The sequence below is a fragment of the Perna viridis genome, chromosome 7, assembly GCF_037379345.1.
Source record: "Perna viridis isolate PV_CMFRI_1.1 ecotype Kerala chromosome 7, ASM3737934v1, whole genome shotgun sequence".
NCBI classification, from domain to species: domain Eukaryota; kingdom Metazoa; phylum Mollusca; class Bivalvia; order Mytilida; family Mytilidae; genus Perna; species Perna viridis.
In genome coordinates, this window is record NC_142451.1 from 25,552,390 (window position 1) to 25,573,198 (window position 20,809).

Consider the following 20,809-nt stretch of genomic DNA (forward strand, 5'->3'; position numbering starts at 1 on the left):
CATTGATTACTACACAGTTATGCAAATGTAACATGCATACACTAATACAGAAGAAAATTGAAATAGGGAATATCAAAGAGACCACAACCCTACCAAACAGCTAAAAAAGTCAGTTTTTGGGCCTTGAACATTTCAAGAAACAATGAGAAATTTACCCCACCTTGAGTGCCTAAAACTGGCCACTAAAATGCAAATACACTGGGTCTATGAAATAGGCATACCATTTCACCTGTAATATATCAACAACCAAATTCAAAATCAATCAAGATCAAGCATAATACAGTACCTGAACCAATCTATGCAACTAAAATTTGATCGGTCATTGTTCACCGATCAGTCATTGATCCATCAAACTGATCCATTGACATGACCAATATATTTTATGGATTCCGTTGTTTTGTTTTGTTATTTTTTACATGTGTTTACAAAATGCAACAGATTTAAACATCAATTAATTACTTTTATTTTACATTTGTTTTATTTTTAACAAAATACGATATGTGGATTTAATATCTTAAATATAAGGTAAATTGATATGGTGGTATAGTGGATTTGTTCAAATGGATATTCTTAAATTTTCATGAAACTATCATCCATCATTTTACATAACAAAACTGCGATCAGATCTGTCACCGGTTATCAATTCCTCAGTAATCAATCAGTCAACAATCCATCAAATTGTTGCACGCATCATTTCATGGACTGTCTAACATAGTTAGAACTTTATATGATTTTCATGCATGGCAATTTTGGGGTGAATATAGGACTTCAAAAGATGGAATCAATTTATTTTATTTACCATTGTTTCAAAAAGTAAGGAAACAAGAAAACATGAGTAAATTTATAGTGAAAAATTTTTCCTTTTGAAAACTAGAACTGTTGCAATTTTGTTGTGCTTAGTATACCCCACCTGTACAGGAAGTTGATATTGGACAACAACCAAAAATGCTTTCAGGGTATGTCAAATCAATACAAAGCCACATACTAAATTTTAAATTAGTCAACCCAGTCAAGATATTCACAACATAACTTGGATTGAAAGTCAAGGTGTTTGCAATACACTCTCCACTCATTGAGTGGGGGGGTATATATAGACAATAACAGTACATTTTCTTGAAATAAAACTAATATACAGATGGGGCTTAGAACCACTTGAAAATGCGAGGCTGCACCAAGCATGTGCCAAATTTGTATAAGCAAAGTTTTTTTTGTCAAGTCATGGCACTCTTAATGTCTTTATACTTCAACAAAATTAAAAAAAATATGATGTCTTGAGCAAGAAAAACAACTTTTTTTATTTGTAGCCGGCAACATCCTGGCAACTTCAAAATTATGTAATGTTTGCGACATCATAACAGAAAAAGACTGTATATCACTTGGAAATATATGGTCAATGCATTTTGACTGCTCAACTAGAACAAGCAGTATAAAATAAATAAGATTAAGATGTGCACTATACCAGATTCCTACCTAATTTGATGAGATCTTTGTTACAGAAGATAGAAGAGACCAATAAGATCCAGTCCTCATCAGTAAGAACAGTCTTTAGTGTTGGTATGTCCAGCAAATAAACATGATCAAAGGTAGCCAGTTGTATCAGGGCTATCCTGAAATATTGAATTATGTATAGTAACACATTGTATTATCTTTTTTTCTATGTGCTACATACCTCCTTGGGGAGCATTTTATTTGTGTCAGAATGACGTGTTCTTACATGAATCTTTATTGAAGATCTGGAATTCAATTCATGAGTATAGAGATATTCAGTCTTTTACAACCGTGAAGCAGAACAAGTGGAAAGATGAATTCCTCTCAGGAGTGTAAGGAATCTCAGTTTCATTATGAACCACTTTCTTTTGTACACCGGTGCAATTTATAGGCAAGTCTAGTCAGGGCGGTTGCCACAACCATTTCCCACAAGTCAATATAACATTATATAGCCATATAACGAATAGCCTACTGGATAAAAAATAAACAATTTCGCCCTAATGTCAATGTTGGTCATTCATGTATCTTCGTGATGTTATTTGACTTTTAGTTTATTTTGAAGGCGTGTCATTGTTCTGTTACCTTAAATTTTATTACTTTTGTTGTCGGGGTCTTTCAACGCTTACTTAAAGATGTGTTTACACTTACTGAAGACCTTTTGGTGATCTCTGTAAGTATTTACTATTTTTATACTTATTCCTTTTTCTATGATGTCTAAAATGTCCTTGTTTTGTTAGCATACTTTCCATGTGACTTTGATGTAAACTTGTTTTTGTTATCATGACATTAATGACATGCTTCATAGCAATTCCTAGAAATCTCTGATATCAAAGAGCACAAGCTTCTGGTACAACACAACCATTACTAAGAAATTAGTCTTACACACTTTTGAATCTGACCTCCAAATGAAGGCCTCCATTCTGTATCCACACCAATACTTGTTCCAGGCTGGAAATATAAAAAAAAATACCATAAACATGAAGTTGCATATGTTGTCATTCTGCACTCGTACAGGAAGTTGATATCAGACTGTAACCAAAATGGCTTACACGGTATGCCCAATCTATAAAATGCCGCTGACCAATTTTGAAATAAATTTTTCCAGTGGGACCGAGATTTTTGTGACAAAAATCTGCATGGACTGAGTAATGGACAGATGACAGCCAGCCAGAAGGACAGATGAACAGACAAGGTGATATCAATATACCCCAAACTCACTATGGAGGGGTATAAACAGTTCAGGATAACTTGTGAGGCTTTTTTTTAGGATACACATTGAACTCAACCTTGACAACAAGATATAATGAAGAAAATGTATTTAAAAGAACCGTTCAAAAAGTCTTTGTGGTTGAAATAAAATTTATTTAAAAAAATTTCAACTGCAAATTCATGATTCTACAGAATCTAATATTCAAAAACTGCTTTGCTCCAGGACAAATCTTTGTATTTTTGTTTAGTGGCATGCCTTGGTCAGTAATGACAATCTGACATTAGTATAAACCTTTGTCAGTATTTGTTTGTTTGTTGGGGTTTAACATCCGAGCAGCAATATTTCAGCTATATTCAGACGATGAACATAAAATGGATGATAAAATGAACATGAAATAAAAAAAAGGATGGGACACAAGGATAATAGGGTTGATAAAGTTTGATTGCCACTGGAAAAAGGGGGATGGGTAAGGTCGGGCAATTTAGCCTCCTGCGGCGGAGCGCAAAGGTTCCTACTCCTATCAAATACCACAGCAGGGTTCTTTAACGTGCGAGGAATGTGGCATCTTTCCCAACACGGTGCACCACTATGGTTTGCGGTCAGGTTTTCCATATTATAGCCTGACAATCCCAGCATGTAACACACCAGGGGTACCCCATTCCACCACCCGGGGCACACATCCCAGTTGTTCTGTGGGCAGAGCGCCTAGCCCCCGGCTAGGTTTCTGAGCACTATTTAGATGAGTACTAACCCTCTTCAGTGAAGTCCGACATTCTTTTCATTGTCTGACATTGGTACTAACCCTTGTCAGTGAAGTCCGACATTCTTTTCATTGTCTGACATTAGTACTAACCCTCTTCAGTGAAGTCCGACATTCTTTTCATTGTCTGACATTGGTACTAACCCTTGTCAGTGAAGTCCGACATTCTTTTCATTGTCTGACATTAGTACTAACCCTCATCAGTGAAGTCCGACATTCTTTTCAAAGTCTGACATTGATACTAACCCTCGTCAGTGAAGTCTGACATTCTTTTCATTGTCTGACATTAGTATTAACCCTCATCAGTGAAGTCAGACATTCTTTTCATTGTCTGACATTAGTATTAACCCTCATCAGTGAAGTCAGACATTCTTTTCATTGTCTGACATATCAACTAACCCTCATCAGTGAAGTCCGACATTCTTTTCATTGTCTGACATTAGTATTAACACTCATCAGTGAAGTCAGACATTCTTTTCATTGTCTGACATTAGTATTAACCCTCATCAGTGAAGTCAGACATTCTTTTCATTGTCTGACATTAGTATTAACCCTCATCAGTGAAGTCAGACATTCTTTTCATTGTCTGACATAAGCAACTAACCTTAGTCAATGAAGTCAGACATTCTTTTCATTGTCTGACATTAGTACTAACCCTCATCAGTGAAGTCAGACATTCTTTTCATTGTCTGACATTAGTATTAACCCTCATCAGTGAAGTCAGACATTCTTTTCATTGTCTGACATAAGCAACTAACCTTAGTCAATAAAGTCAGACATTGCTGGAATGATGATTTAGTATCTACAACAGTAATATGGTTCTCTGGTAGTTCTAATGTACAGTAATGGGAAGCCATGTCTGCTTCTGAGAAACACTCATCATCCCAATTCTCTCCTTCTGCTATTGTTGGTGGTTCTAACTGCTCCCTTAAATGTATAAGGCATGGTATGAAAAGAGCATACCACAGTATATGAAAGATTCAAAATTATGTTTGTTTTTTGTTATAATTATTGATGTGAAATATCATCTCTGGGAGTAGATCTATAATCTTTTACAGCCCATCTTATAACTTGAAAATGAAATGTAACATTATAATAATACCTCTCATATAGTGATCATGCTGTCTGTCCTAACTTCAAATTCTGAAATCCTTTCAAACCGCTGAATGGAATTTGATGAAACTTTCACAGACTCATTATCACATGATGCCACTGTGCACCTACTATTTTGTTTAACCCTCTGACTTATGGGGTTTATTTGCTAACAGTATTTCTAGTTTACTACTATTTTCCAACAGAAGCCAGAGATCCTGGATATAGTTAAGTGTTGTGAAAAGAATAAATTTAAAAAAAGTTTAAGGTACATTGACATAGTTTTTCCCCATGTACTAAAAAACTGCTAGCTCCTATGATATGATATTAAGGAGGTAGACCTAAGGTAACAGACATAACTCTTTAAATCAGTGATATGTTTGTATTATGTTCAATTTCATCATAGCCTTTCAAGCTTTTATTTGAAACAGAATGATATCAATCCAAGTTACTTTGATACATACATGAAATTGATGTAAAATGCTGAATACAAACGTTTCAATGATTTGTAAGAGTTTGATCTCTTACCTTAGGCAGTAGGCCTATCAAAGATGCTTGATCTTAGAATAGATATTAAAAACCAATATTGATAGGTCTAAATTTTATTTGAGATTCCATAAAATGAAATGATTTCCCATCCACTCTTTCAACATAGAATATTATGTTTGGGATAGGGGCATCTAAGGGAAATAAAGCATTTTTTAATTCAGGCCTGATCTATTTCTTTTTCTATTTGAAAACCTACTGTTCCATAGTTTGCCTTTTGATAGCCACGACCTCTGGTATTACGTCATCTGACAAGTTGTAAAACTTGGTCCATTTGACAGCTTCTTTCAGTTCATTGTAACACATAAGTTGTTCAACCAACTGCTCCTTTAAATAGTCACTATCTCCAACGGCATTCTGACAGATACATATCAACATTAATTTAAAAACAAACAAATTAATCAAGATGTATATTTGTGTATGTTTCAGTACCAAGACAGTGACTGGACTGGACATGCACCACTGATCACATTGTAGCAGGGTGTCCAAATAAAATCAGGATTTTTTTTTCCAAATTTTTTTTATAAATTGAAATTCAGAATATCATAAAAAAAAACTGCAGAAGAATGACCCATGGGAGTTTAAGTGAGTATTGCTTAGTATTTGGTGGATGACTGTCTCATTGGCAATCATACCACGTCTCCTATTTTTTTATATTCTCAAAATATTTATCATAATCACTGAACAGTTGTTATAATATAATGAACGGAATGTTAATTTAAGGAGGTAGACCTAGGGTAAGGGACACAACTCATACAAATCATTGGAAAATTTGTATTCATCATTTTACTTCAATCTCATGTAAGCATCAAAGTAACTTAACTTATTTTATTCTCTTTCAATGGAAAGCTTGAAAGGCTTTGGTGAAATTGAATGATACAAACATATCACTGATTTCAAGAGTCATTTGCCTTACCCTAGGTCTACCTCCTTAAGTGCAACAATACTGTAATTTCCCAACTTGAACACAGTTTTATCGTACCTGCACCAATTCTTCCCAACTTCCTGTTCCCATGCGACCCTGAAAAGTACACAACACTCCATACAACCACTAGCTTTATTACATTTCTTATTCATTTTTCAGCCTTCTTTAATTTTTCTTTCTTTAGTCCATTAAAACTCATATCTACCGTTATACAAGAAAATAACTGTATATTATACTTTGAAGAATTTAATTTCCAGTGTGTTTAAGTTACAGTAGTCCATGGTCTACTTGAAACTATATCGCATCTGTAGGCTGGGATTAATTCTACTGACAACCTTGTTCTGGATTTTAGTTCGATGGTGGCCATTACTATAACATGTAGTCTATGAGTTTGTGTCATAACTCTTATTTAAAAAGTAAACAAAGCAATGAAGTTATTGTACCTCAGGTCAAATGGCAGTAAACGGACCAGTAAGTCGTCCTTTGAAACTATATGGACCTCAGCTATACTTTAATCCATTTAATTTCTTCAGGACAACATACTGGTCCATATACTTCTACATAACCTTCAGTTTACTTAACTACTTGCTACATAGTATAACAACATTCATTCAAGTCTATCAGAAAGAAAATGGTATTTTGTCATTATTCAGCATGATGATTCACAGTCAGTTACAGTATAGCCAGCAAGTCCTGTCATTATTTTCTGAAGGTTGAAAATGTTGAACAAATGTACCACATCTGATTTTTTTCATTTTATTGAGAGCATATATAGTTTAAGTTATGATTGTATGTTGTATTTTTTGCTCACAGGTAGAGCCTGAACATAAGTTTATTAACCTAACATCTGCCTTAATTAAAATTCACAATACATATGTTACCTGGTATATACTGTATATACATGTACATGTAGAACAGATTTATAATATATATTTCATTATGTCAGAAATCATGTTCGGACAGTTTCAAAAAAGAAGACATCACTTGATGAAAAGGGTGGTCAGAACATGTCCCTGTAAAAGGACGTATGTATTTTCAAAGAATTTCCATCTTAAAGAGTCCAAAGAGGATAATCAAAGATGTTCAAACGCCCCAGAAAGTCAAATGATTCACATTCCACATGTATTTGTAAGAATCGAAGTATTCACATTAATTTCTATACATGTTTTTTGTACCACTTTCTATATCCTCCACAAACATAGTTTGCAGGGCTTATAAAAAGGTCATTGACTATATAAACATAAATGTAATTGTATTTTTTTCAAAATGGCAGTTAGTAATAAAAATCTGCATTGACTGAATAATCGACAGATGGACAGCCAGCCGCAGGAACAGATGAATGGACATGGTGATACCAGTCAAATCAAGCTAAAGTATCATTATATCTTAAAAAAACATGTTTTTACCTCTATGAACTTCCTGTATAACAGATACTTTAATGCACCGTACCCTCTTGCCTTGGAAATGTTAGGACACAAATCTGAAATGGTTTATATAAAATCATGGTCATTACAATACAGTCTAATGAAGATAACATAACAGATCCATTCACAGTTGTGGATTGCATCACAGAAAATACTGTGAAAGTACTTTAATTCATGTACACCAATTTTCATGGATTCTGGAAGAAACATAAGTTCGTGGATTCTTGAATTTGTGGTTTTGAGGTTTTCAGTTTACAAATCTATGGAAATTTCCGTTTTGTTGGGAACCAAATTTCATTGTTTATCCTACCCACGAAAACCACAAAAATTGGTACCCCATAAACAATAGTACTTTCACAGTGATACATTATCCAATTGTTTTCAAACTGAACTCTTCTTCAACTGAAAGATTAATGATGTCGTGATGTAAAATTATATTGTTTCTTCCACATAATAAGGTCATCCAAAGACAATTCTGGGGTCATTCAGTGCAAAACAACAAATGAAGTGAGAACCCTAGACATGTAACAAGGAATAAAACAAACTTTTTGTAACATTTTTATGTGAGGGAAGTAGTAATTTTACTTGTCAAAAATAATAGCAGCCTGTCCTCAAATGTGACATAATTGTTGTACCATAGTTGTTATTTATTAGACTAAATAAAATCATTTGTACAACAAATTCTAAAACATCAACTTAGCAATTTTTTTTAAAGATTCCAAGTTAGACAGGAGAAACTGTCTTGAACCTTGAGCAAAGAAAAAAAAAAAAATAACTGAAGCAGTAGAATCAACAGTGGGGCAAAAAATGTTAAGTCTGTCCGACTAAGTTTAAAATTATTGAATTGCAATTGCATGCTAAAAAATTAAAATAAAGACAGGATTTTGAATACGTCATAATATTAGCTTTTTTAAAAGAACAAAACAAAAAAAAACAAAAATGAATGTTTCTGTAAGTTTCTTGTAACAACAACATGTGAACATCTAATAAACTATGCTGCATGTCCCCATATCCATAAGAACATTCTTATCTATTTGTGACATCATATATAATTTGAAAACTTTTATTGGAGTCACTAAGAAAGTAAAGAATATCATCAGACTCATGTAATGTTATAACTTTCTGTCACTAGGGCCTTTTAAAAAAAGGTAAAGAATCACACAAAAGTGGTGATATTGAAACAGTTTGTCATTATAGTCAAGTTTTTATCTGCACATCAGGACAATGCTTGTTTCTGGCTCCTTTTTGGTCCTAAAATTAACTAATACAAATTTGTATCACTGTTATAAAATGCATTAACTCAGCTGTATTTGTTAATACATAAATCACCTGTCACTCAAATACTGCTTGATTTTATATTTTAAGCAATTTGTCTTTAAAATATTACATAACGTACCAGGTAATTCAATCCATAAAATTGAACCAGAATATTCAAAAGACCTTTTGTAAGTGTGATTCATGTAGAAGTATAATTAAACTTATCTATAAGATATTTTGGAGCAAGACCTTTAACTATTTTATGAATAAGCAAAAATTCATTATATTTAATCCTATGGTCATTATTCATAATTCCAAGTCATCTGAATAATGAGGCATGGGGTGACATATGTTTAGCATCTAGTATCAATCTAGCTGCTCTCTTCTGTAGTTTTAATATTCTATTCAAACTCTCATTACTATATCCACCCCAAAAAGTATAAAAATAATCTATCAGAGATAGTATATAATCATTAAAGAAGTTGTCCTTGCCTTAATAAAACTCAAGTGCTTGATTTTTGACAATAAATAAATTTTAAAATATATCTTTTTACAGATGGTGCATATTTGCTCTCTCCATTACAGACATGTCAATTTTTACACCAAGTAGTGTTCCACACAATATATTTTTTATAATTTCTGATAGAATTTTTTGTTCATCAAAGAATGACTTGATTCTACAACTAAGAACTCAGACCCTGAGGAATTTTAAAATAGTTTGGAGAATTAAAAAAAAACCTGTGTCAAAACTCTATTTTAACGACTTAATTCAACTGTACATATACATCTTCAATAATTGTATATATAATAAAAAATTCTTTATAAATATATCAGACAGTCTATTGATTAATCGGCAAATTATGAAATGAATATAGTACACGTGCTTATTCATGTTGTATAACCATATTTGTTATTGTTGTTGTATAACGAACCTCCTAATTATTCTACATGTATCACACACTGTTCCTAACAATTCTCACACATCACACAGCACAATCGAAGTAAAATATCTCTAACTGTGTGAAAAGTTCAAGAATAGGACCAATAAACCAATAGTTCTAATACTATATAGCATTGTGTCAAAACATATTTACACAATTAAGAGAACATACCAATTATTGACCAATTACCTTACATCACATAAAGAATGATCCTTTACATTACAATGAACTTTATCTAAATATAAGTGTATGTAGGAAAGTCAATACTGTCATATTTTAATTAACAAACACTACATGTTTGCGTCAATAATATTTGATATATACAATACATAAAAAAAAATGGTAGTGCTCTTTAAAATAGGAAGAACTATTAAGGCCAACTATTACAATACGCTACAAGCTGAGCAACAGAAAGATTTATCCAAGAAATGTATGCTCATTAGTTTTTGCATCTAGGGGTTCATGCATTCCTGAAATTACCAGACACACTCAGACTAATATATATTTCACTTATGATGTAATTAAATATTATTCTCTAATATTTTGACACATTTTGACAAAGAACCTTTTGTTCCAGAAGAAAGAACTAACAGAAGACCAGAAATTCAGATTAAATTGAAAATAGGATATTATTCTTGTATATGCATGAGTGTTCGTACCTGTGAAACTGTACATACACCATTTTTATTTTGTCTGAAAAATGTACTGCAGTATGTGAATGGGCATGCTGGAAAGATTGGCTAAATATTTTGCTTTTGGTTTTTTTTACCTTTGAATTTCCTTAGTTTAAACTTTGAATGAAAGAAAGTTTAAGGAGGCAGCCCTAGGGTAAGGGACATAACTCTTGAAATCAATGATATGTTTGTATCATATTCAATTTCACCAAAGCCTCTAAAGCTTTCATTTGAAACAGAAAACCCAAGTTACTTAGATGCATACATGAGATTGATGCAAAATGTTGAATACAAACGTTCCAGTGATTTTTAAGAGTTGTGTCCCTTACCCTAGGTCTACCCCCTTAAATCATCTTAGAAATTCTCTCAAGTTTACTACTTACAACATTTCATTAGGTAATGGTCATTCAATCAAGCAAAAACAAACTTTAATTATATTGTCACAGAGCAAATATAACCTTCTTTATTTTAGAATGTGAAACAATGAAGATGCTGAGATATCTTTACTTATCAGTCATAAATTTTATTTTAAGGTGCAAATTCTTAAGATTATCAATTTGGCCAGAATTAAACTAGAAAAAATGTGAGCAATGCTCACTACCCTGATACCCTACACTCCTACATATGCTAACATGCACCTATTGACCTCCAAATTGATTCAGATCTTAAACAGGAGGTTCACAATGGGAATATGTAATAAAGTTTGGTGAAAGTTTCATTAAATCCTTTTATTGGTATAAGAAGAGTATGGGTAACCCTCGGTGTAACAGAAAGGAGGAAGTACAGAGAAGCAAAGATGGACACCCCTATCCCTATATATCCCTACTACAAGTGGGGGGGGTATAAATTCAAAGTAGGGGAATAATAAGAATATTATACTCCAGCTAAACAATTCAATGGATACACATTTATGAACACCAAGACAAACTTCTTAATTTTGCTGAAAGAAAGACTGCAAGAAAAATCAAAATGGCTGATAAATGTCATGTGATATAATGAAATAATATATCAGAAATGATGAGTAAATTATTGCCAAATGTTTTTATATATGATTAAAATTGACTTTACAGAAGACATTCATTATATTGATTACCTAGAGGTATATCGTAGAGTTTCATCAACCTTGCTGCTAGTTTACTGAGTGTTTTCTTATTTAGTTTTTCTCTCTTTGGATTCGGTACACCTGATTTGCTAAAATACAAAAGGTCATTATTAATTCTTAACGTAATCATTGTTATTTGTTTGGAGCATAACAATTTTAAGTCCCAATAAACTTTTACCTATATGTTTGATCAAGGAATGAATAAGTATATATAAGGCAAAAGTATAGTATTTATGAGGCGCAGTATTATAGCTACCATTGATGAAGTAAGCTTTTTGATGAGGTAAGTTTTACAATAGTTAGCAGAGCTTCCCAGCTAACACTGATAATGCAATGAATAAGTTACTTGTTTAATGTCTATTTTCTTAACAGCCATAACTGTTTCTTGGGTATGAGAAAAAAAGAAAATCATGACTTGAATCTGTGATCTCAGAGAACAATTTTACTTGCCTCCAATTTTACTTTCAAGATAAGCATATACTTATCATTAAGGCAGTCCTCAATTATTTCAGGACATCCATACATAAACATGATTTCAGAAGCTCCTAAAAGGAGTGCCTGAAATCTACTTGTGGAGGGCTATAAATATAAGAGGAGCTGCTGAAATAACAAACGACCTCCATAATCACTAAAAGCCTTCCTTAAATAATAGAAATTTTTACCAACTCTATGCATCATAATTTTTCTTTTAGCTGAGGTACAAGTGTAAAATAATGGAAGTGATTTGTGTATTTCAATAAACTGTTTATTTATTTAAGGAGGTAGACCTTGGGTAAGGGACACAACTCATGAAATCAGTGATATGTTTGTATCACATTCAATTTCACTAAAGAGCTTCAAGCTGTCATTTGAAACAGAATGAAATCAGTCCAAGTTACTTTGATGCTTACATGAGATTGATGTCAAATGCTGAATACAAATGTCCCAATGATTTGTAAGAGTTGTGTCCCTTACTCTGGTCTACCTCCTTAATCAGTAATGATTCCAGGATCAAAACAAAACATACAGCTTGAAATATTCAAAGGCAAAAACAATTACAAATCAGATATCAGAAATACATCTTATCTATATATTAAATATTGAAATTTATTAATATATGATAAACAAAAAACATGAAGTTCACTCACCTAACAATGTCATCCATAACAACATCTCTATCTACCAGTTTATCTAACATCTCAACTATTAGTTTCTGCTGATGAGAATTTCCCTTGGCAAATGTCTCCAGAACATTAACTTTGTCTTGCAGAACTAATGGTAATGCAATCTGAAACAAAAAAATCAAACATACATGTACAATCTATGGCAAGATTATATAATGACCTCTCATACTGATTTAACAAAAAAACTCAAGTTAACAGAATTTGAATTAAGTATACAGAAGAACATAAGGTGTAGATTAGGTAATGTATTTCTGTCCTGTTCTTTTTCTGAAGCTTACCAGATAATTCCATTGGTGTAAAATCTAAGAAACAGCTTTAAAAAACAATTTTTTACATGTATGTAATGTCAGTTTTGCATTGTTTGTGTATATCTCTAGTTTGCTCTTTGATTTGTGATTTTTTTTCTTATCATATCTTTTTGTTAAGGGTGGTTCATCCCATAGCTGGTTTGGATACAAGTAGGTTATGGTTTGTTCAAATTTCGATTAAAGATTAATTTTACAGAAGTTTAACTTTCCACATCAAAGTTTAGCTATTGTATAACTCACCTTATCAAAGTTAAGTTTTGTATAACTCATCAATGGTAGCTATCGTAAAACTTACCTCATCAAATTTAACTATTGATAACATACCTCATCAAAGTTTACTATTGTATTTATAACTTACCTCATCAATGCTTAGCTATTGTATAACTTTCCTCATCAAAGTTTAGCTATTGCATAACTTACCTCATCAAAGTTTAGCTATTGTATAACTTACCTCATCAAAGTTTAGCTATTGCATAACTTACCTCATCGAAGTTTTGCTATTGTATAACTCACTCCATCAAAGTTTTGCCATTGTATAACTTACTTCATCAATGGTGAAATGATCCTGCAACCCTAGCTTCCCAGCTAACACTGCTGCCTACAAATACATTTCAGGACTTGAACGGCTGATCAATTGAATAGACACTGCCTTGTACAAGTCCAACATGCTGAACCTCCTCCCTAATGTGCTAGCTCACAGAAGCAGTAGTTTGCAAGTAGTTTTGTTGCCCCACTTAGCCATATCATTCTGCCTCAGGACCAACAAGTCCTCATTCTATCTCCTAAATACCCAGTGTTTGCATTGGTGGAGAAAAAGTGACTACCATACCAGTTTTGATAACTTTGGTATAAATTGGTTTGGAATTTAACCCACAACCTTGCTATCACCAGACAACCAAGGCATATGCATGTGATAAGCATATTGATGAACATTTTTTTTTGGTGATAATACAATGAATAAGTTACTTGTTTCATGTCGATTTTCTTAACAGCCATAACTGTTTCTTGGGTATGAGAAAAAAAGAAAATCATGACTTGAATCTGTGATCTCAGAGAACAATTTTACTTGCCTCCATAACCTAGTCACTGTATTTTACTGTTTTCTTATACAAAATGAACCTTCAAGAGCAAATCAACAGACATGCACATTTAAAAACAGCTCAAAATCTGAAATGCAATAATTAATGTATGTAGTCATTTGAAATATACACCATACCTATTCTTGTTATATTTCTAAATTCAAAATACTTGATGTAGAAAAATCAATCAAATATGTAAAACACAACTATAGATGAATAACAGAAGAAGATTGTGTTTTAAACATACCTCATTGTATTTTTTCTTGTCCAAAAATGACTTAATCTGGGGTAACATGTATTCATTTCCTGGATGATTCAACTCAAATGATGGCACAGCCATGTTAAACATCGCTGTATTATACCTGGTGCAAGCCTGTAAAGCATGCAACTTGATATCTTGTGTTAGAAGCTCATCTTTATTTTTTAATTGACTTTTCTTCGACCAGGTTAGAAATTCTTTCATGAAGCTGTAACAGAGTGAAGTAGTTTTACCAGAGTTATGATCACGACATTGTTCAATGAAATACAGGATCAGAATGTAAGGATGGGTTGCTTGGCTATAGTAGTCCTTTATCATCTTTGATACTCCTGACTTGTCAGTTTGGTTTTCATCATACCACACTCCTTCAACAGCTTGTAACATACACTTCATTTCCTCTCTATCTGGGTCAGATCCAGATTTAAACTGTAAATTCCTGAGCCATGTTTCTGAGACATCCGGATTACTGCTTTTTAAGTCATGTTTTCCACTAGACTTTATCCCTGTGCATTGATCAACAACTTGTTTATTGGCTTTTCTTTTTTTACGCTGTTTGGTTTCCTTACTGCTGGATAATGAAGGAAATTCATCCCTATACTCCTGTTGGAACTGAGTTTGCAAAAGTTGACTTTCAGTACTAGTAGTTTGATGAGATTTAGTTGGTACAGATTTATGTTTTGCTGGCACTATTTGTTGACCAGAAGGACCAGATGTTTTGTTTGGCCATCTTGGTTGATTTCCAGAGTAGCCTTGTGGGACATTCAGTCTAATTCCAGATGATATAGGTGATTCTGAAATTACTGTGTATCTTTCCATCAGAGGATGGGGAGGAGGTCTCACTGCACCCCTACCCCTACCCCTACCTAAAGCTACTGGAGGAATATGACTGAAGGGTTGATTATATACTTCAGACTGAGATTTGTCTGCTCTGAGGTTGACATTGGAAGATTGACTTATGGACTGTGAAGTACTTTCATAAACAAGATTGTCAGATGGAGAGGACAAGATAAATCCATCCTCTTCATCACTAGATTCACCATACATTATATTATCTGAAGAACGGAAAAAACAGAAGTTTAAAATAAGAAACAATTCTTCTGCAATTTTTTCATACACTCATATTAAAATGAAGATTGATAGGTTCTTACAATAGTCCATATCAAAGATCTTCGATTTCTTACTCAAGTGTTAGGAAATTCTGTCTTTTCCCAAAATGAAGTGCAGCATAATAAGTGGAAGACTATGAATTTTTTCACAAGTGTAAGAAATCTCAGAGTTTCATAAGAGCTAAGTTAACATTTGTAGGTACTATAAGTACCTATTTTTTCTGTAAAATGCCTTATTTCATATCAATCTACCTAGCCATGCAGAATACCTCCACCTTTTCCAAAATATGTTCAATCGCAAATAATTAACTTTGTTGCCAAGGCCCTTGATTAATGCTTTGATTGGACTATGCAACCAGTGAAGACAAGAGCATGTGACCTCTTCTTACTCAGGCTGTTTTAACTTAAATAAGGCCCTTTCACAAAAGAACATGTGGAGAAACTTGTAGAGAAACCCAATTTTTGCCAAAAAAAACAATTACACCATGCATGTACCATATGTTTTTTTTCATGTATAGAAAATCATTTGAATTATCATACATGTATGTTTAGAACCAATATAAACAAGAGGTTCCCAGGAGTCTGAATTGCTCACCTGGTTAAAGTTTGTCTTTCAAGGGTAATAAATTTATCAAGGAGAGGTCCAACAATTTTGACTCAAGAAGACTTTGGTAGGACTTATCATAAGGATCATTTCAGCAATTGAAAGTTTCTTTATATCAATTATAGGTTACAAGATATTTGCTGAAAACTGTAAAAAAAAATATAATAAAAATCATTTTTCAAGGGCAATAACTCTAACAAGGAGTCACCTGACAACTTTGATCCCTACACACCTTTGAAGGCCTTATAATAAGGATCATTTCAGCAACTGAAAGAGTTTGACTAAACCAAACAGTTTTGAGATATATGCGAAAAACTAGTCTGACCCCTATGTTCTATTTTTAGTAATTGGGACCATGTTTTTTGATGGATCAAAAATCCCAACATCAGTTCTATGCAGGATATCCCAAGAAACATTCATACCAAATTTGGTTTCAATTGGTCAAGTAGTGTCAGAGGAGAAGATTTTTGAAAGAAATGACATTAAAAATAGCAAAAATCGTTGAAAAAGGGCAAGAACTCCAACATGGCCTAACAGATTAAAACCAAAACTTGATCAAAGACAGATCTCATCATGCTGAACACTTTTACCAATGTCAAAATTTAGCTAAACCTAACAGTTGTGGAGATATATGTGAAACACTACTGTCTGACCCCTATGTTCTATTTTTAGTAACAGTGACAATGTTTTTCGACAAATCAAAAATCCCCATACCAATTCTATGCAGGACACCCCAAGGAACATTTATACCAAGTTTGGTTCTAACCAGTCAAGTAGTTTCAGAGAAGAAGAGTTTTGTACAATAGTTAACGACGATGACGGACGACGACAGGGGACGACTACAGACGCCAAGTGATGGCAATAGCTCACATAGCCCATGGCCAGGTGAGCTAAAAACATGTTTAAGACCAATGAATTAACTCATGAAAAAAAATTAGCACATCATGTAAGTAAAAATCATACAGTAATAATATTTTCAATCAGACATCAATAAGACTATGGTTTTTGAAGGATTTAGAAAAAAATCATACATTTAAATGTGTTGTTATATTTTCATAAAAAACATATATAAATGTATTACATCAGTCCTTAACATATGTACATGTATGTCTTTAAGCATGTGAAATAGTACTTATTTAATTATCTTGTGTATATTTAATGTCAAGTTACATTTGTAATTTGTTTTTTTGTGCCTTATTTGTTGTTAGTATGTACAATGTACACGTACTATTGTAATTTATTTGTTTTCCATTGGACAGATGTATGTCTCCTATGAATACTTTTAATGAAATATGTACCTTCAGAGAGATTTGACCTTGATGTTAAAACTGTATAATTAATGCTATGCTGGTCTTCATCACTAACTGAAAATACAATGATTTGTTTCAGGAGAAAAGTTTATGATCCATGTAATATATACTGTACAAAGCAAATCCTAACCCTAAAACAAAAAAAAAACAAAGTATTTCAAATGAATTCTCTTTTTGTATTGAACTTTTAGAAGTGAGCAAAGCTCGCCCTTAAATAAATAGATATTAATCTAAAAATTTATCATTATATTGACCACTTGTGAAACTGTCATCAAAGCAAAATGTTACATCTCTATCTATTGAAGTTTTGAAAGGTACCTAAAAATATCAGCCAGACAAAACGTTTCAAAGACTCACATGTTATAGATCAAAACTCCTCAGATCTTTAAAAAATAAAAACCTACATGTACGTCTAGTAGAACAAGCATTCTACAACGATCCCCAAACTGATTGACTGATATAATTACAAATATTTTGAAAATCTTTTGCTGACTCTCACAGATGTAATTATCCTACATTGTAAATGAAATTTAACCAAAATGGTACATGTTGATGACCATGATGACATGAAATCCATTTTATTTAAAAGAAACCTACTAAATGCCCTACTTGCACTCATGGCAAATGCCCTATACATGAATTCACAAGCCAAGGTAATAACCTTATATGTTCCCTTTGGAACAAATGTTTGTATTATCAACTGTCAACTAAGTTCAGTTTACTTATGGCCAGAAAAAGTCATCAATATCCGGTTATCAAGAGCTTAAAAACTGTATCATGGAAGTTTCATTCTCGTATACTTGGTATATGTGAATGCAATTGAGAACCACTAGCTTCAATAATTAAATATTAATCAAATCTTACATTTTTCCAAGATAGAATTGATGGTCAACACTTGGCACCCTAATGTTTATGAAAATGACCTTGTTAACACAAGGAATATCCTGAATTTTACCATTTTGGAAGTTTATAATAGACATATTAAAACATAAAATGAACATTTTCTGAGGATACATGTATGACAAATTAAAGTATCAAACATTTTCCCACATTTTAAAAAACATTCTGCTTAGAAAAATTCAATGGAAAATAATAGTTAAGCATTGTTAAACACTAGAAAATTTTCACAATGAACAAATTTAAGCTTACTTGGTATATTTTTTTATTACAGATATATAAAAAATTGAAGAAAAAACAGTATCACCTGATGCTTAGAAAACTGCCTTCAATGCAGTGCAGAATGAATATTTTTGGTTTTACAGTTTTTTTTTGCTGCTGTTGATTTTATTAAAGTTGTTCAAATGTATAAATGATTTAATTTTCTAAGTTAGAATTAATTCAAATGAAAAATAAGTTGCACAAAAAAGGTATATGAAATACTTATATAAGAATATTTAAACATTTATCAATTAAAATTAGCAAGTTTCAATAACCTAATAATTGAGATCACCTAGTATATCAATTTTAAGTTATCTAAAATATTCTAAATGATTTCAATTTTTAATCAATTTCAATCAAATGATAATTTGAATAGGAATTGAAATAAGATAAACATCATTTTGAAATAATTTGCCTTCAAAAATGAAGTGTTTAAATTCTCACATATAAATATGTCTCTGTAAATTGACAAAAGAATAGATTCTATAAAGTTATTTTTGTCCAGTATTATTTTTTTTTCAATAAATCCAATACTAGCATATTCATATTTGTTTAGTGGAAATGGATTGTATCCTATATGGCTCCCCATACTTGTTTAATCTCTGAACCTGAAATGCACAGAATTGAGGTATGACACAAATAATGGCAGATGATTGACATTTGATTTTCAGGCACTGGTGTAATAATTAAATAAAGACATGCACATAACATAATTTACAGAAGTGGAAAGTAGAATGTCCAAATTTTATTTTTTATAAATAATATCAACCTCATCTGGTCAAATCGGTAACTCGATCGGAGGAATATTATTTTGACCAACGGAATGGGGGTACCCCAGTATGCTGTATACACGGATACAGGAATATACAGCATGGGATACTGCTGAATGGATTGTTAACACAAGGAAAATTGGTATGTCTACACTTCCTTATTATTAAAATAGAGATCTTATGAAAGATGTGTGCATCAATACCTAGCTGCAGAATATTATCAAACTTTTCTTGAGTTTTGAAATCGAACTGAACACTTCGATCAGCAGTTTTTCGTTGGAAATAGTTGGAAAAAAAGTCCTTGACATACACCCATAGAAGATGTACTATTACTATCATTGCACATTGAACATATTAATATCTCCTTTGGATTAACAATTCTTTCTGAAATTAGTATAAGCACTGCTTTTCACTTTGTATTTGTTTCGTTTATAAACCGGATATTAATTGACCAATCTAAAAGTTTTACCGGAGCTGGAGAAGTCCTGTTTTCCGGTGTTAAATTTTGTCCCAGTGGTCTCAGTATCGTATTAACATTCCAATAGACTTTGATAGTGAAGTGCATATTTTAGGACTAATAAAAAATATGTAAATTAATTCAATAAAACTTTCAATTATTTAGCATTTCTAAGGATATGTGAAAAAATAATTTCCCGCAAGAAAAATAGGATGAGTCCACGAAGATTGGACAGAAAAGTAGTCTTGAACTATGAATAGCAATTTTCTCTACTTTCACTTTCATTTTGTACTCATCAAACCAACTTTTTCATTGGAACATGGTTGGGTGGGCCGTGGTCCTATGAAAGAGTAATCAAGGGAACCAAGGTTATAGCGGTAATCAAAAGAATGTAATTCAGGGACAAAGAAAGACCAGACATGGAAAACAGACACACACAACAAAGAAAATAGAGTAACTAAAATCATACATACAAAGTAACAAAAGCAAATGAGCAACTCGGACTCCACTAAAAACTGGGATCATGGACAGGATGCACCGGTAGGGTAAGCGTCCTCTGCTTTTCTAGAAACACCCGCTAATAAAGTCAAGTCCAGGGTAGACAAAATGTTTTCATTTTGAAAGAAATACTAATCTATCGACAAAATAAAAATAATTACAAAACAAAAAACAAAACAAAACAAAACAAACAAACAAACAAAAACAATGCTCGATGTTACAAGAGCGGATCATGATGGTAAGCTATCTGAAGATACAAAACATGTAAAGAATATAACACCCCAAAAACTCCTCCCACAAATTATAAATAAAGCATTAAAAATTTTAATTCTGACCAATAGCTAACTTTCTTAAGTTCAATTGTACCAAAATATTTACTTGTCAAAAGCAAATGATTAAACCAGTGTAATGTTCAACGGGGAATAGTGTTATAAAATGTTATCAAAATAAAACTATATATCTTATCGAGGGCCCTGTGATGCTGGGATCAATCAACTTATTGTCGTGAGAAAGTCTGTGCATACAACTGTTAACACTAATCTTAATCCTAATCTAGCTAATTACCATTTACTATTTACTCACCCATAATTAACCCAATACATAACAATGTAAGTCGATAGAGAAAGAGGACACAATTAATAACTTACGACTGTTTCCGAGAAATATACAATTAGATTG

The 20,809-nt window shown here is 32.5% G+C and overlaps 1 protein-coding gene across 1 annotated transcript in view; it reads right to left on the reverse strand.

Annotated features, from left to right (window-relative positions):
* Positions 1 to 19,622, reverse strand: part of LOC148611982 (exonuclease mut-7 homolog) — a 30,923-nt gene extending 11,301 nt beyond the window's left edge. Inside the window, exons 1-12 of the mRNA XM_088593041.1 lie at positions 19,380 to 19,622; positions 17,237 to 17,302; positions 14,217 to 15,280; positions 13,435 to 13,488; positions 12,547 to 12,686; positions 11,411 to 11,508; positions 7,428 to 7,501; positions 6,079 to 6,117; positions 5,296 to 5,453; positions 4,217 to 4,385; positions 2,375 to 2,436; positions 1,471 to 1,607 (exon numbers count right to left, since the gene is read on the reverse strand). Of these exons, the coding sequence (XP_088449167.1) occupies positions 1,471 to 1,607; positions 2,375 to 2,436; positions 4,217 to 4,385; positions 5,296 to 5,453; positions 6,079 to 6,117; positions 7,428 to 7,501; positions 11,411 to 11,508; positions 12,547 to 12,686; positions 13,435 to 13,488; positions 14,217 to 15,280; positions 17,237 to 17,302; positions 19,380 to 19,515 (2,197 nt within the window). The 5' untranslated portion in view covers positions 19,516 to 19,622. The remainder of the gene's footprint in view (positions 1 to 1,470; positions 1,608 to 2,374; positions 2,437 to 4,216; positions 4,386 to 5,295; positions 5,454 to 6,078; positions 6,118 to 7,427; positions 7,502 to 11,410; positions 11,509 to 12,546; positions 12,687 to 13,434; positions 13,489 to 14,216; positions 15,281 to 17,236; positions 17,303 to 19,379) is intronic.
* Between the last annotated feature and the right edge of the window lie 1,187 nt (positions 19,623 to 20,809).